The following is a 15520-nucleotide window of genomic DNA, read 5'->3' as shown; positions in this document are numbered from 1 at the left end:
TAAAATGGAAGGCACAGGAAGGTGTAGGTGACTCATCATTTGAAAATTTGCTGAAAATGTTGAAGAATATGTTTCCGAAGAATAACGAGTTGCCCGCCAGTACGTACGAAGCAAAGAAGGTTGTCTGCCCTCTAGGTTTAGAGGTTCTGAAGATACATGCATGCATTAACGACTGCATCCTCTACCGCGGTGAATACGAGAATTTGAATGAATGCCCTGTATGCACTGCATTGCGTTATAAGATCAGAGGCAATGACCCTGGTGATGATGTTGAGGGCGAGAAACCCAGGAAGAGGGTTCCCGCCAAGGTGATGTGGTATGCTCCTATAATACCACGGTTGAAACGTCTGTTCAGGAACAAAAAGCATGCCAAGTCGTTGCGATGGCACAAAGAGGACCGTAAGTCCGACGGGGAGTTGAGACACACCGCTGATGGAACGCAATGGAGAAAGATCGACAGAGTGTTCAAAGATTTTGCAGCTGACGCAAGGAACATAAGATTTGGTCTAAGTACTAATGGCATGAATCCTTTTGGCGAGCAGAGCTCCAGCCATAGCACCTGGCCCGTGACTCTATGCATCTACAACCTTCCTCCTTGGTTGTGCATGAAGCGGAAGTTCATTATGATGCCAGTGCTCATCCAAGGTCCAAAGCAACCCGGGAACGACATCGATGTGTACCTAAGGCCATTAGTTGATGAACTTTTACAGTTGTGGGCCAGACCTGGTGTACGTGTCTGGGATGAGCACAAAGGAGAGGAATTTGACCTACGAGCGTTGCTTTTTGTAACCATCAACGATTGGCCTGCTCTCAGTAACCTTTCGGGACAGACAAATAAGGGATACAATGCATGCACGCACTGCTTACATGAGACTGAAAGTGTACGTTTGGTTAATTGTAAGAAGAACGTGTACCTGGGTCATCGTCGATTTCTTCCCTGAAATCATAACGTAAGAAAGAAAGGCAAGCATTTCAACGGCAAGGCAGATCACCGGCCGAAGCCTGCAGAACGTACTGGTGCTGAGATATTTGATATGGTCAAGGATTTGAAAGTCATCTTTGGAAAGGGTCCTGGCAGACAATCAGTTCCGCAGGGAGTTGACAGGCACGCACCCATGTGGAAGAAGAAATCTATATTTTGGGAGCTAGAATATTGGAAAGTCCTAGATGTCCGCTCTGCAATCGACGTGATGCATGTTACGAAGAATATTTGCGTGAACCCGCTAAGTTTCTTGGGCGTGTATGGGAAGACAAATGATACAAAGGAAGCACGGCAGGACCAGCAACTTTTGAAAGACCCAGATGACCGGCATCCGGAATGGTTTCAAGGTCGTGCCAGCTACGCTCTTACCAAAGAAGAGAAGGTCATTTTTTTTGAATGCCTGAGCAGTATGAAGGTCCCGTCTGGCTTCTCGTCGAATATAAAGGGAATAATAAACATGGCGGAGAAAAAGTTCCAAAACCTGAAGTCTCACGACTGCCACGTGATTATGACGCAATTGCTTCCGATTGCTTTGAGGGGGCTCCTACCGGAAAATGTTTGAGTAGCCATTGTGAAGCTATGTGCATTCCTCAATGCAATCTCTCAGAAGGTAATCAATCCAGAAGATCTACCACGGTTACAGAACGATGTGGTCCAATGCCTTGTCAGTTTCGAGTTGGTGTTCCCACCATCCTTCTTCGATATTATGACGCACCTCCTGCTCCACCTAGTCGAAGAGATTTCCATTCTCGGTCCTATATTTCTACACAATATGTTCCCCTTTGAGAGGTTCATGGGAGTATTAAAGAAATATGTTCATAACCGTGCTAGGCCAGAAGGAAGCATCATCAAGGGCTATGGAAATGAGGAGGTAATTGAGTTCTGTATTGACTATGTTCCTGACCTTAAGCCGATTGGTATTCCTCAATCGCGGCACGAGGGGAGACTAAGTGGAAAAGGCAAGATCGGAAGGAAATCCACGATATGTATGGACGGTCATTCTATGACTGAAGCACACCACACAGTTCTGCAAAATTCCAGCTTGGTGGCTCCGTACTTCGAGCAACACAAGAATATTTTACGCTCGGACAACCCGGGGAAGCCTGAATCCTGGATTAGAAAGGCCCACATGGAGACTTTCGGCAGTTGGTTGCGAAAACATTTAATGAATGACAATGATGATGTTGGAGATTAGCTGTACATGTTGGCCAAGAAACCATCTTCGACTATAACGATTTTCCAAGGGTACGAGATAAATGGGAATACATTTTACACCATCGCCCAAGATAAAAAGAGCACCAACCAAAACAGTGGTGTCCGCTTTGATGCAGCAACCGAGAATGGGCGAAAGGTCACATATTATGGTTACATAGAGGAGATATGGGAACTTGACTATGGACCCTCCTTTAAGGTCCCTTTGTTCCGGTGCAAATGGTTCAAGCTAACAGGAGGTGGCGTAAAGGTGGACAAGCAATACGGAATGACAATGGTGGATTTCAACAATCTTGGTTACCTTGACGAACCATTCGTCCTTGCCAAAGATGTCGCTCAGGTTTTTTATTTGAAGGACATGAGTAGCAAACCGAGGAAACGGAAAGATAAGAAAACGATCAGTACATCATGCGATGATCCAAAGCGCCACATTGTTCTTTCAGGGAAAAGAAACATCGTGGGAGTGGAGGACAAGACAGACATGTCAGAAGATTATAATATGTTTGGTGAAATTCCGCCCTTCAAAGTGAACACTGACCCAAGCATTAAGTTAAATGATGAGGATGCTCCATGGATACGGCACAATTGTAAGCAAGCAGGGACACAAGAGAAGAATTGATGTGTAATAATTTATTGTACCAAACTTTGTTGAATGGATCATGTCAATTAAAACGTACGATGGCGAATCCGGATGATTTGTATTTGGTCGATGAACTGAATGATGTATCAAACCTTTTGTCAAACCTTCAAGGGATCGATGAACTGAATTTTTTGATATATTATTTGTATTTTTAAGATTTTAAAATGAATTAGTTTTATTTTTCTGATTTTTTGATATATTATTTGTATTTTTAAGATTTTAAAATGAATTAGTTTTATTTTTCTGATTTTTTTGATATATAATTGTATTTTTAAGATTTTAAAATGAATTAGTTTTATTTTTCTGATTTTTTTGATATATAATTGTATTTTTAAGATTTTAAAATGAATTAGTTTTATTTTTCTGATTTTTTTGATATATTATTTGTATTTTCAAGATTTTAAAATGAATTAGTTTTATTTTGCTGATTTTTTTATATATTATTTGTATTTTTAAGATTTCAAAATGAATTAGTTTTATTTTTCTGATTTTTTTGATATATTATTTGTATTTTTAAGATTTTAAAATGAATTAGTTTTATTTTTCTGATTTTTTGATATATTATTTGTATTTTCAAGATTTTAAAATGAATTAGTTTTATTTTTCTGATTTTTTTGATATATTATTTGTATTTTTAAGATTTCAAATTAAATTAGTTTTATTTTTCTGATTTTTTTGATATATTATTTGTATTTTCAAGATTTTAAAATGAATTAGTTTTATTTTTCTGATTTTTTTATATATAATTGTATTTTCAAGATTTTAAAATGAATTAGTTTTATTTTATATGAAAAAGGACATTTAGTCGCGGTTCGTGACACGAACCGCGACTAAAGGATCTTTCTGCGAGGGAACGAAAGCGGCGCCAAAACCCTTTAGTCCCGGTTGGGGAGGCGGACCGCGACTAAAGGTACCCTTTAGTCGTGGTTGGTGTCCCCAACCGGGACTAAAGGGTACCTTTAGTCGCGGTCCGCCTCCCCAACTGGGACTAAAGGGTTTCCTATATAAGTGTGGCACTTAGGATTTTTCCACATTCGTCCCCGACGCTTCGACGCCGCCAGGCTGCTCCTCGTCGCTGGCGCCGTTGCCGCGCCCTGCCCCGTCGCCGCCCGCTCCTCCTCGCCGTCGCCAACGCCTCCCCGACCTCGCCGTCGTCAACGCCTCCCCGACCTCGCCCTGCCCCAGTGAGCGGCGACGCCCTGCCCCAGTGAGCTCCGACGCCCTGCCCCGTCGCCGCCCGCTCCTCCTCGCCGTCGCCAACGCCCGCCGCTGCCCCTGCCCCTGCCGCCGCCGCCGCCGCCTGCCTCCCGCCGCTGCCCCTGCCCCTGCCGCCGCCTGCCTCCCGCCGCCCGCCCGCCCCTGCCCCTGCCCCTGCCCGCCGCCCGCTGCCCCTGCCCCTGCCCTGCCCGCCGCCCGCCGCCGCCTGCCTGCCGTCCTCCGCCTCCCGCCGCCGCCTGCCATCCTCCGCCTCCCGCCGCCTCCTGCCGTCCTCCGCCTCCCGCCGCCGCCGCCACAAACGAAGGAAAAAACAAAACAAAAGAAAAACAAATAAAACAAAGAAAAACAAAAGAAAAACAGAAGAAAACAAAGAAAAACAAAAGAAAACAGAAGAAAAACAAAGAAAACAAAACAGAAACAAAAGAAAAACAGAAGAAAACAAAGAAAAACAAAAGAAAAACAAAGAAAACAAAACAAAGAAAAACAAAGAAAAACAAAAGAAAAACAAAGAAAACAAAAGAAAAACAAAAGAAAAATAGAAGAAAAACAAAGAAAACAAAAGAAAAACAGAAGAAAACAAAGAAAACAAAACAAAGAAAAACAAAAGAAAAACAAAGAAAACAAAACAAAGAAAAACAAAGAAAAACAAAACAAAAACAAAGAAAACAAAACAAAAACAAAAGAAAAACAGAAGAAAAACAAAGAAAACAAAAGAAAAACAAAGAAAACAAAACAAAGAAAAACAAAGAAAAACAAAAGAAAAACAAAGAAAACAAAAGAAAAACAAAAGAAAAACAGAAGAAAAACAAAGAAAACAAAAGAAAAACAGAAGAAAACAAAGAAAACAAAAGAAAAACAAAAGAAAAATAGAAGAAAACAAAAGAAAAACAGAAGAAAACAAAAGAAAAACAAAGAAAACAAAACAAAAACAAAAGAAAAACAGAAGAAAACAAAGAAAAACAAAAAAAACAAAGAAAACAAAACAAAGAAAAACAAAGAAAAACAAAACAAAACAAAACAAAACAAAAACAAAGAAAAACAAAAGAAAAACAAAGAAAACAAAACAAAAACAAAAGAAAAACATAAGAAAACAAAACAAAACAAAACAAAAGAAAAACAAAGAAAACAAAACAAAACAAACCAATGCAAAGGAATGAAATCAAGAAAATCGAGAAAGAAACAAAGAAAACCAATGAAAACCAAGAAAAACAAAATAAGAAAAGGAAGAAGAAAAGGAAAAACAAAATAAGAAAAGGAAAAAGAAAAGAAAAAAGAAAAGGAAAAACAAAATACTTGGCAGTGCTAAACAAAAACTTCTATGCAAATTAGTGCTCAATAATCTTATTTTTTAATTCCTCCTCCTCTATGTCCCCTTAATCTTATTTTTTAATTTCTTTATACTTAACGAATTTTTACTACATGTAGGAGTGACATATGGCGGACGATAGAGCCGAGCCGCTTAGGGATCCGGAGGCTGAACGTTATTTAATGGGCATCATCAACAACGAGATTCCTTATGTGCCGGGCTCAGAATATGAGCAAGAAGAGGATGTAGTCTCTTCTTTTCTGAACCTTGACGGTGATCAAGAAGGCGATAATCAAGAAGGTGAAGGAACGGACATTGTCGACGGAGGTCAACCGTCAACAAACGACGATCTCGAATTGCAAGTAGCAACCACCTCCGGCGAGGTATATATATACATTGAGCCTCTCGTGATACAAACTTACTGAAATGTGAATACATATGTATTAACGCGCGCGACTCTCTTTCTTTTTTTAGCCCTCGGCCGGATCGAGTACGACAAAGCGTGGCAAATCCAAGGCGATGAAAACAGGAGAAACATATGCCATTGAGTTTGTCAGTGAAACCGGCAAGCCCCTACAGCACACCTCAAAGTTTATCAACCAATGCGGAGTCGTTGTTAGAGACAACGTCCCGATCACCGTCCAGGAATGGAAGGAGCCAAAGAAGGCACGTCTTGGTTTCAGTTTTGTCGACAAGAGAACGAAAAAGGATTGCTGGAGAAAGCTTATGGAACATTTCATTCTACCTCCGGAATACAACAAAGTCGATGAATTCGGTAACGAGGTTCCGGGTGGACATGAGAGGAGGAGGCTAGTTAAAGAGTTCGCTCTTCAGAAGATGGGCGAAGCATTCCGGAACTTCAAGAAAAATTTAACCCGTGACTATGTCAACAAGGGCAAGACTCCGGATTTCAATGCACAACATGAGAAACTGAAAGATGATTGGCCAGAATTTGTGAGGCAAAAGCAATCGGAGCATTTCAAGGAAATATCGAAAAAAAATAAGGATAATGCGAGTAAGAAAAAGTTCCATCATATTATGGGGCCAGGAGGATACCGCCTTTCGGAGCCTAGGTGGCAGAAGATGGAGGAGGACCTGAGGGTGCGAGGAATCCCTCTAGGTACAGAGGGATGGGACCCAAGGGCCAAAAGCTGGTGGTACGGGCATGGGGGATCGCTAGACCCGGAGACAGGGGTGTGTGTTCACCGGAAAAAAAAAGTTTGCTCCCACCCAAGCCCTTATTGACGCAATGACCCAAGCTCAAGAGGGCTTGATCAAGTTCAACAGAGAGAAAGACGCACTGACAACAGCCCTCGGGAATGATGAACACGGAGGACGTGTACGAGGCAAAGGCAAAGTTCCGTGGAAAGTAGGGTTTTCCCAGGACAATGACCCGTACTGTTACAGAAGCCGTAAGAGAAAGACGGACCGGGATGCAGATCTTATGGCGAAGTTTGCATCGGAACTCCATGAGTTGAAGCAGACCGTGCATGAACTAGTAAAAGAAAAATCGGCTGCAGGGCCGCATGAAGATCATGAAGCGGATCGCGGAAGCCAGCAGCGGAGAAGCAGCGTGGCTTCCACGGATGCCCCGCCTGGTGCTAGTGCACCGATGATCGAGATTCGTGCACCGGAGCCTCACTACCCCATGGATGATGTAAAGGAGATGAAAGAATGTGATCTGCATTATCCCGTGGGGAACGTTTCCACGAAGGTAGCTAGCGGCAGTGCTTTACCCTGTACACCTCGAGCACTCCACCACAACAACCCCATTGCATATGGCTATGCTCGTGTCACGGTGGAAGACATAGTCCAAGGGTTTGAGGACCTGGAGATTGACAAAGCTACACCCGAAGGGGAGAGAAGACTTGGAGATGTCAAGCGCCAGATCATTCTATGGAAAAAGAAGTACATAGTGTTTCCAGGCGAGGCGCCAAGGCTAGCAAGTCCACCCCCCTCCGATGGTGGTGGTGGTGGTGGTGGTTCACCTACACCTCCTTCAAGCCATTCGACGCCGTCCCCCGATCCACAACCTCCGGCGGGTACGACGCCCCCCAATCCTCCTCCGGCGGGTACGACGCCCCCCAATCCACCTCCGGCAAAGAAGCAGAAGCAGGGGGACAGCAAGGAAACCCGCTCCTGGACTATTAACCCGGACCCTTATGTACCTAAGACCACAAGGGTACCGGAGCCATCACTGAAGCCTCTCCTCCCAAGGCCCTGGGAACTTAGTGAAGCTGAAACCAAATTGGCCGCGTCTGCTGATTATGAGAAATGGAAGGCGGATATGAAGGCGATAAAAGAGCCTGAGCCCAAGCAAGTATTCACTGAGAAGCAAAAGAAGTGGGCTAAGGATTTTTTGACGACACCGTCCCAAGCCGAGCTGAATATGCCTGACGACTATGGACATGAACTTCGTAGGCAAGCAAAAATATTGAAGGAGGAGAAAGAAGAAAGTAAAAAAAGCGGGAAACAAGTTGACCAGCTCGGGATGCAGAAGAAACAATCGACCCCCCCGCTCATAGTGAAAGCCGGTCCGGAAGAGGACCCCGAGATCATAGCAGCTGCGGCAGCACTTGGATTGACTGTAGCGAGTGCCATGAAACAAGCGTCCGAGATGGGTTTGACTCTTCGTGCCTTCTTAGGCCTTGAGGATGCGCCAGTATGTGAGATAGCATTACAATATGTGCGGAATGGGCCTCTCGTCGAGCCTGCGCGGGAAAAGAGTCTACCACCACAAATGCGAAATCTGCTATGTTGGTACAAGCAATTCATAACATGGGCCGACAAAGAATATGTTTATGCGGATGTTACAGAGGAGCATCACACCAAACGGTACTCTGTACAAGTTCATATGAGTGAATTGTTCCAGCTGTTCAATCTACGCGACCTCGACAAATCTATGCTGAGTTGCTACGTTCTGTAAGTGATTTATTTCTACCTCATCTCGTTCTCATTGCCTGCACTATATATATATATATATATATATATATATATATATATATATATATATATATATATATATATATATATATTGTCCTAACTATATTGTTGCGTACGCTATTATGCAGATTGAAGATTTGGGAATGCAAAATAAGAAACATCCATGATGTTGGGTTCATTGACCCACATATCGTTAATGGACATGTGTTACAAAATCACCCCGAAGACATGGAGAAAGACTTGTACAAGTTTCTTAGAAAGCATCAACTCAAAAGTCATATTCTATTTCCTTACCATTTTGGGTGAGTGTTTCTCTCTTGTGCCCATTCTCTTTTGTTTACTCCATGCATGGTATGTCTAATCGATGAGTTATGCATGACTGTGCATGTAACGTGTCCGCAGGTTCCACTGGATTCTGCTAAATATTGAACTTCACACCTCCAGAGTTCTAATCATGGACTCTATGGATTCGGATCCAAAGCGTTGGGCCGACATGAGAAAAATGCTGCAAAAGTAATTATTTTCAATCATTTGAGCTCTATATCGATCGGTCTCTTTCGTTCATTTCCTAATATCAAGTAACTAATAACTCCCTTGTTCATTTAATTTTCTTTGCCCTGTAGGGTTTGGAGACGGTTCTCCGAAGAAATTGTCGGTGAATTCAAACATGAGCTAGATTTTAGAAGGTTAGTTAATGTGGATAAGCAGCCACCGGGGACCAATCTATGTGGATACTATGTTTGTGAGAACATCCGGAGACACACCTATGAGCGGAAGGCATCGGATAGCGTGCGGAAGGCGACGGATAACTTGCGGAGGAGGCTTAGTCCAGAAGCTCGCTTCCGACCAATTCAAGATGAATTAGTAGGATTTTTCATGAGGCAAGTCATCAATCCTAAAGGAGAACACTATACCGAGGACGAAGAAATTTATATGCATACCCGAGATTGAAACTTGTTCGAAGTTGTATATGGTCATCCATCCTAATTGTGTATGGAAACTTGTTCGAAGTTGTATATGGTCACCCGAGATTGAATATATATTATATATTCCTCTTGAATTCTTCTTGTTTGAAATTTCATATGCATGTATATAGTAGCGTAGAATATGTGTACTGAAACTTCATCAAAATTAAAATAAAACACAAAATAAAATATAAAAGAAATAAAACACTACAAATTAAAAAAAACCAGGTTTAGGGGGGCTAAAACCCTAAACCTGCGGAGGAGGCCTTTAGTCCCGGTTAGCCACGAGAACCGGGACTAAAGGTCCTCCGCCCCGACGGACCCCTGGCGCCCACGTGGACGGGCCTTTAGTCCCGGTTAGCCACGAGAACCAGGACTAATATTCGTGAACATTTTCTAAATGTAACATGCATTTTTTGAATGTACTAATATTTCTAAAAATTGGGCGGACAGGGCTCCCCGGGATGGGAGAGGACCGACATGACTAGCTCGCGGGGGTCGTGCTCGCTCAGTTCGTCTGAAGGTAGGCTAGCCGTGTGCGCGCCGCTCCGTCGTGAAGCCGAAACACTAGATACATCCTACGGCGCACCCTCCATCGTCCTCCATCCTGCGCCGGCGTATTGCCAGGTCATTTCTACCCTAGAAACATTTCCACCCGAAACAATTCCCCATGTGCCTCGGCGCTCACTAGCTAGCTTCGACCTTGAGTAGTAACTGCTCTAGGGCAGCTTCGTTCGTGTAGATCTAGGATGAGGATGTCCGGGGGGCGTCGTGGATCCGCGGGATGGCGGCCGAGGGGCATGACCTCGAGCTGCGCCTCGGCCTGCTGTCCGCGCGGATCGCGTTCGACCTCGACCTCAACGTCGACCTTTTGCTCTTCGCCAGCCCGATCCTGATGGAGAATCTCGCCCTTGTCGTCTACGAGAGCCTGGTGGCGGTGGCTGGGAACGACGTGCCGGCGCCAGTGTCGTCCGCGGTGACCGAGAGCCCTGCGGTCAAGGACGTGGAGATGAGGGCCCTCGTCGGCAACGACGTGCCGGTGCCGCCTAAAGTGACCGAGAGCGCTGTGGTCCCGGACGTGGAGATGGGGGCCCTCGTCGTCTACGAGGGGCCCGCGGCCGGGGACGGTGCAGCGACCGAGGTCGGGGTTTTGGCCACACTGGACGACGAGCCGCAGGGTGAGGCTAGGCAGATCGTCTTGGCCGGCAGCGCCGACCCCACCGGCGATGGAGCTGTGCCACCTCTCCCTGAAGCAGCTGCCGCCCGGCGTCGGGACCCTGTGACCCAGTCGAGGCGGAGGGCCGACATGGTGCAGGCGTGGGTGAGCGGACAGCACAGTAGCACCGCCTCCCCAGGGACCTGCCACAGAGCTACATCGGGGAGAAGGTCGTGAGCAAGTCGGACATGAACCCGCGGCACGCCCGCTTCTTCCTCCCAGCCCGCGCACGCGCCCGCCTCCGCGCCTTCCTCTACCCCGCCGAGATCACCGCGTGCAACTTCAACACCACCGATCCCAAGCCAATTAGGATCCCCGGGGTGAGGGCCAGGCCGACGACATACCCAGGCGTGTCCTTGTCCGTCTACGTCAGCAGCGGCTGGGGTCGTGGCCAGTGCAAGTCTGACCGCCAGAAGCTGAATAAATTCCATCGCAACGACGCCACGGCCATCAACGGTAATGAGTACAGGAGGTTCATGGTGGACTGCAGCCTGGAGGCTGGCGACGGCGTCGAGGTGCGGGCGTTCCGGTGGCCACCTGGATCGGTCCGTGCCTTCTGTGCCTTCTGATCGCCATGAAGGACGGCGTCCGCCCCGCCCAAAACCAGTAGAGTGTGTAGTTCGATCCTCTCGTTGGGATCTCAGATCGCATGTCAACTGTGTCTGGCCGATGGTACTCTCCGGTCGGAGTGAGCTATAGCCTAGGGGTCGCTTGGTCTTTGGTGAAGTTGTTGTATCTTAGTGATCAGCCAGCTAGCTCTCCTTAATTATGTTGCAAGTACAATTCTGATTATGAATGCAATCTTTTCTATAACATTGTAATTACACAGGTAGGTGAGACACCCTTCATTTTTAAAATCGTAGCAAGGAATGGCGTACGTGCACAATTGTACATGTTTAACATTTTGCAAATACATGTTTTTTATATATTTGTTTGCAGCCTACTTTTTTCATACACATTTGTATCTATTTAAACATTTTTTAACACAATTAACATTTGTTAAATACTACCTCTTTCCATAAATACTTATCGGAGAAATGGATGTATTAGTTCTAGATACATTCATTTTTGTTCATTTTTCTGATGATTGGCATGTTTTAGAACTTTTTTTGGACTACGTGTTAAATATTTTCTGAATACATCAACTTCTGAAATGATACAAAACTTTTTTTAAATTATGTGAACATTTTTTAATAGAATATCACAAACATATTTTTGAAACGCATGAACATAGTTTAAAATGTAACGTACATTTTGTTTGAATGCTATTTTATTTTTTGAATTACACAAACTTTTTTTTAACGCATGAACATAGTCTGGCCTGATCCGCTTGTGCTCGGTTCGTCCAAGGTAGCCTAGCTGTGTGTGCCCCACTCTGTTGTGAAACCGAAACCCTAGATACATTGTCCTCCACCGTCTGTCCTACGCCGCGCCGTATGTACTCCCTCGGGTCCTTTTTACTCTGCGTACTGGATTTGGGTCAAGTCAAACTTTGCAAAATTTGACCAAATTTATTTTTAAAAATATCAACACCTACAATAAATATTATATGAACTATGAAACTACATTTTATAACAAATCAAACTATATTGATTTGTCATTGTGAATATTGAAACTTTTTTCTATAAGTTTCATCAAAGTAGAGATACTTTCACTTCAAAGATAACTTATATGCAGACAAAAAGGACCGGAGGCAGTACATATACAGCCGTATTGCCAAGTCATTTCCCCCCAAAAGAATTCTCCCCGTGCGACGGCGCTTACTAGCTAGCTTCGACCTCGAGTAACGGCACTAGGGCAGTTTCGTGTCGATCGAGAACAGCGGCTGAGGGCTTGACCTCCACCTTCACCCTGGCCTGCCGTCCTTGCAGACCACGTTCGATCTCGACCTCAACGTCAACCTCGTGCTCTATGCCGGTCCAATCCCGGTGGCGAATCTCGCCCTCGAAGTGTATGAGGGCCCGATGGCGGTGGGTGGGGACGATGTGCCAGTGCCACCCGCGGTGACCGAGAGCGTTACGGTCGTGGATGTGGGGATGGGGGCCATAGTCATCCACAAGGGCCAGGTGGGCAGGGATGGTGTGGTCACCGAGGTTGGGGTCTTGGCCACCCTGGACGACAAGCATGTCTAGGCCGGCCAGATCATGCCAGCCTGCGGGGACGGCGCGGTCACTGAGGTCGGGGTTTTGGCCACGCTAGACAACGAGCACGTCAACGCCGGGCAGATCGTCCCGACCGTCAGCGCCGAATCCACCGCTCTGGCGCTGTGCCACCTCCCCCTGCAGTAGGTACTGCCAGCATGGGGATCCCGTTGCTCCCCTGGGCATATAGCGGCGCACGCCAGTCGAGGCAGAGGAGGGCATGGTGCGGGCGTGGGTGCACAACGAGCTCCAGAAGAAACACCACCTACCCAGGGATGTGCCGCTGAGCTACATCGGGGAGAAGGTGCTGAGCCAGTCGGACATGAACCCGTGGCACGCGCGCTTTCTCCTCCCGGCCCGCCCACGTGCCTGCTATCGCACTTTCATGTACGCCGCCGACAACTTACCCGGGTGTGTCCTTGTCCGTCTACGCGATCAGCGGCCGGGCTAGTGGCCTGTCTGACCGCCTGAAGCTGAACAAATTCCATCGTTGCAACTCCACCGTCATCAACGGTAAGGGGTACGGGCGCTTCATGTGGTAGACTGCCGCCTGGAGGCGGCGATGGCGTCGAGGTGTGGGCGTTTCGGTGGCCACTTGGGATCGGTATGTGTCTTCTGGTCGCCAAGAATGACGGCGTCCGCCCCGCCCGAAACACGTAGAGTGTGTAGCCTTCCATCCTCTCGCTGGGATCTCATATTGCATGTCAACTGTGACTGGCAGATGGTACTCTTGTTGTTGTTAATGTTTTTTCTTGTGCGAGGAATGTGTTATTGTTGCTGTTGTATCATAGTGAGCTAGCCTAGCGGTGGCTTGGTCTTAGGTTAAGTTGTTGTATCTTAGTGATCGGTTAGGTTGTAGACACGAAACTGCCCTACCTAAGCTAGGGTCGTTTCTCGAAGGAAGGGGTGATCCACGGGATGGGAGAGCGACATGACTGGCTCGCAGGGATATTACATTGTATAAGATTTTTAAAAAGTGTTACTTACATTTTTTTTGAATTTCGTGGACATTTTCTAAATGTCACACGCATTTTTTTGAATGGTACACACATTTGCTAAAAATTGAGCGGACACATTCGTTGGGTCAGCGTTCGTGCGATTGGATATGGAGGGTTAGCATTCAAGGGAAGGGGGCGATCCGTAGGATAGGAGAGGAGCGACGTGACTTGCTCACGGGGTTGTGGGTCCGTATCACTGGCGTGGCCGAAACTGCTTCATCTATAGCGGGTGCCGCCGCGTGGGCCGTGGGCCGTACAATGGGTCCTTCATCCTCGTGGGTTTGCTTTTTGTTTGCATGTAGCCGCGTCGCGTAAACCTAAGATACAACATATAAAGACCTGGGGCAGGGCTGCATAAGGCGCCTCTCGACCGTCCGTGCCTGTCGCGGCGTATGTATATACAGACCGTATTCCTGTTCCCCTCCCAAAAGAATTCCCCCAAGTCGTTTTTCACTAAACTAGCCCACGACGCTTAGCTTCACTTGAGTAACGGCGCTAGTTTAGGTAGGGCATTTTCGTGTCGCGGATTGCCGAGGGGCGTGTATCCACGGGGACGACAACAGGGGGCCTCGACCTCGAGCTGCATTTCAGCGTGCCGTCCGCGCTGATCGCCAACGACTTCGACCAGATCGTCGATCTCACAGTGTTTGCCGACCTGATCCCAATGGAGGTTGTCACGGTCTTTTCCGGCCCGATCCCGGTGGAGAACGTCGCGGTCGCGGAGGTGGAGGTGGGTAATGAGAACGATCTTGCCATTGTTGTGTACGAGGGCCCGGTGGGTGGGTACAACGCGGTGACCGGGTGGGGGAGCTCGTTGTTTTGGCTCCGGACGCGCTGACTAAGTTGCAGAGCGATCTCACCATCGTCGTGTACGAGGATCCGTTGGACGCACTACCAAACACGAAGCAATATGTCCATGTATCTCTTATATGATTTCAAACCTCGGCGGCACCTAAATTGAATACTAATTGTACAACTTCAATACTAGCATTGCATTTATCACTTCTATTGTAAGTCACTAATACTGGATCGACATTGTAGTTACTCCCTCCGTTCCATATTACTTGTCGCTGATTTAGTACAAAGTTGTACTAAATCAGCGACAAGTAATATGGAACGGAGGGAGTACACTGGTAGGTGTGGCGCCCTTTGTTTTTACAATCACTAGATGACCCGTTGCACCAATGGCGCAAAGGCCGACGGAAAGCCAAGTATTGTAAGAGTGATGATAGGAAAACTAAGACATAGATTAAAATAATGAGTACTTACTGCTGGTTTCTGTTTCTATTCATGATTGTTGTTTCTCCTGGAACACTCTGCTAAATGGTAGTGCTATATCCCTTGAGTGGAAGGTGGATGCTGCCAGTTAGGGCATGCGTCTTCCTTGCTTAGCATATTTATTGTTGCTGGTGAGCACTCGATGTTTGAAACAGAGAAAGTAGTAAAAACAGATAATTATAGATAAGGGTGGCATTATGCATATTAATAGATCGATGAGGAACAACAACAGAGGTTATATAGATAAAAGCATAGGTGGTAGCTGTTCAAAAGCAACAGATAGCATCGTCGAAAAACAGAGGAAGGCTTCATCCTATTACAGAGCTTGATTAGTAGTCCTTAGAATGCTAGATGATATCTAGATACGACTTCTGTTGCTATCAATGGTTCATCTAAAGGCAATGCATGATGAGAACTAGGTGTTGCTCTGTGGTGACCTTGAAAAAGAAAGGCACAGATGTCTCCTTCATGGATTTTTGCAAGGCGGCGGAACTCAGACCAGTTGGTTGTTACGGTAGCTGTCTTGTCGGTTCCTACGATGATGCGACAATGGGTGTGTCGATCACTATTTGCAAACCTGACCTTGAGCATATCATAATCTGGGTCAATGTAATCTTTTAG

General features: G+C 46.1%; 1 protein-coding gene and 1 long non-coding RNA gene across 3 annotated transcripts in view; one reads left to right on the top strand and one right to left on the bottom strand.

The window, feature by feature from the left end:
• Positions 1 to 5485: 5485 nt before the first annotated feature.
• Positions 5486 to 6121, top strand: LOC141022444 (uncharacterized). The gene is made up of 2 exons (XR_012183752.1): positions 5486 to 5741; positions 5833 to 6121. It is a non-coding gene; the product is annotated as an uncharacterized lncRNA (long non-coding RNA).
• A 5590-nt stretch (positions 6122 to 11711) lies between these two features.
• Positions 11712 to 15520, bottom strand: part of LOC109787329 (uncharacterized) — a 28223-nt gene continuing 24414 nt past the window's right edge. The window contains exon 3 of one of the 2 annotated variants that reach the window (XR_012183293.1): positions 11712 to 11951. Coding sequence is in view for 1 of the 2 variants with exons in the window: in XM_020345892.4 (XP_020201481.2) it covers positions 15239 to 15498 (260 nt within the window). In the remaining variant the exon portion in view is untranslated. Of the gene's footprint in view, positions 11952 to 15076; positions 15499 to 15520 lie in introns of those variants that run through there. The other variant, XM_020345892.4, reaches the window with a different exon arrangement.

Source organism: Aegilops tauschii, chromosome 5 (assembly GCF_002575655.3).
Source record: "Aegilops tauschii subsp. strangulata cultivar AL8/78 chromosome 5, Aet v6.0, whole genome shotgun sequence".
Classification (NCBI taxonomy): Eukaryota; Viridiplantae; Streptophyta; class Magnoliopsida; order Poales; family Poaceae; genus Aegilops; species Aegilops tauschii.
This window is presented reverse-complemented; position numbering and strand designations above follow the sequence as displayed.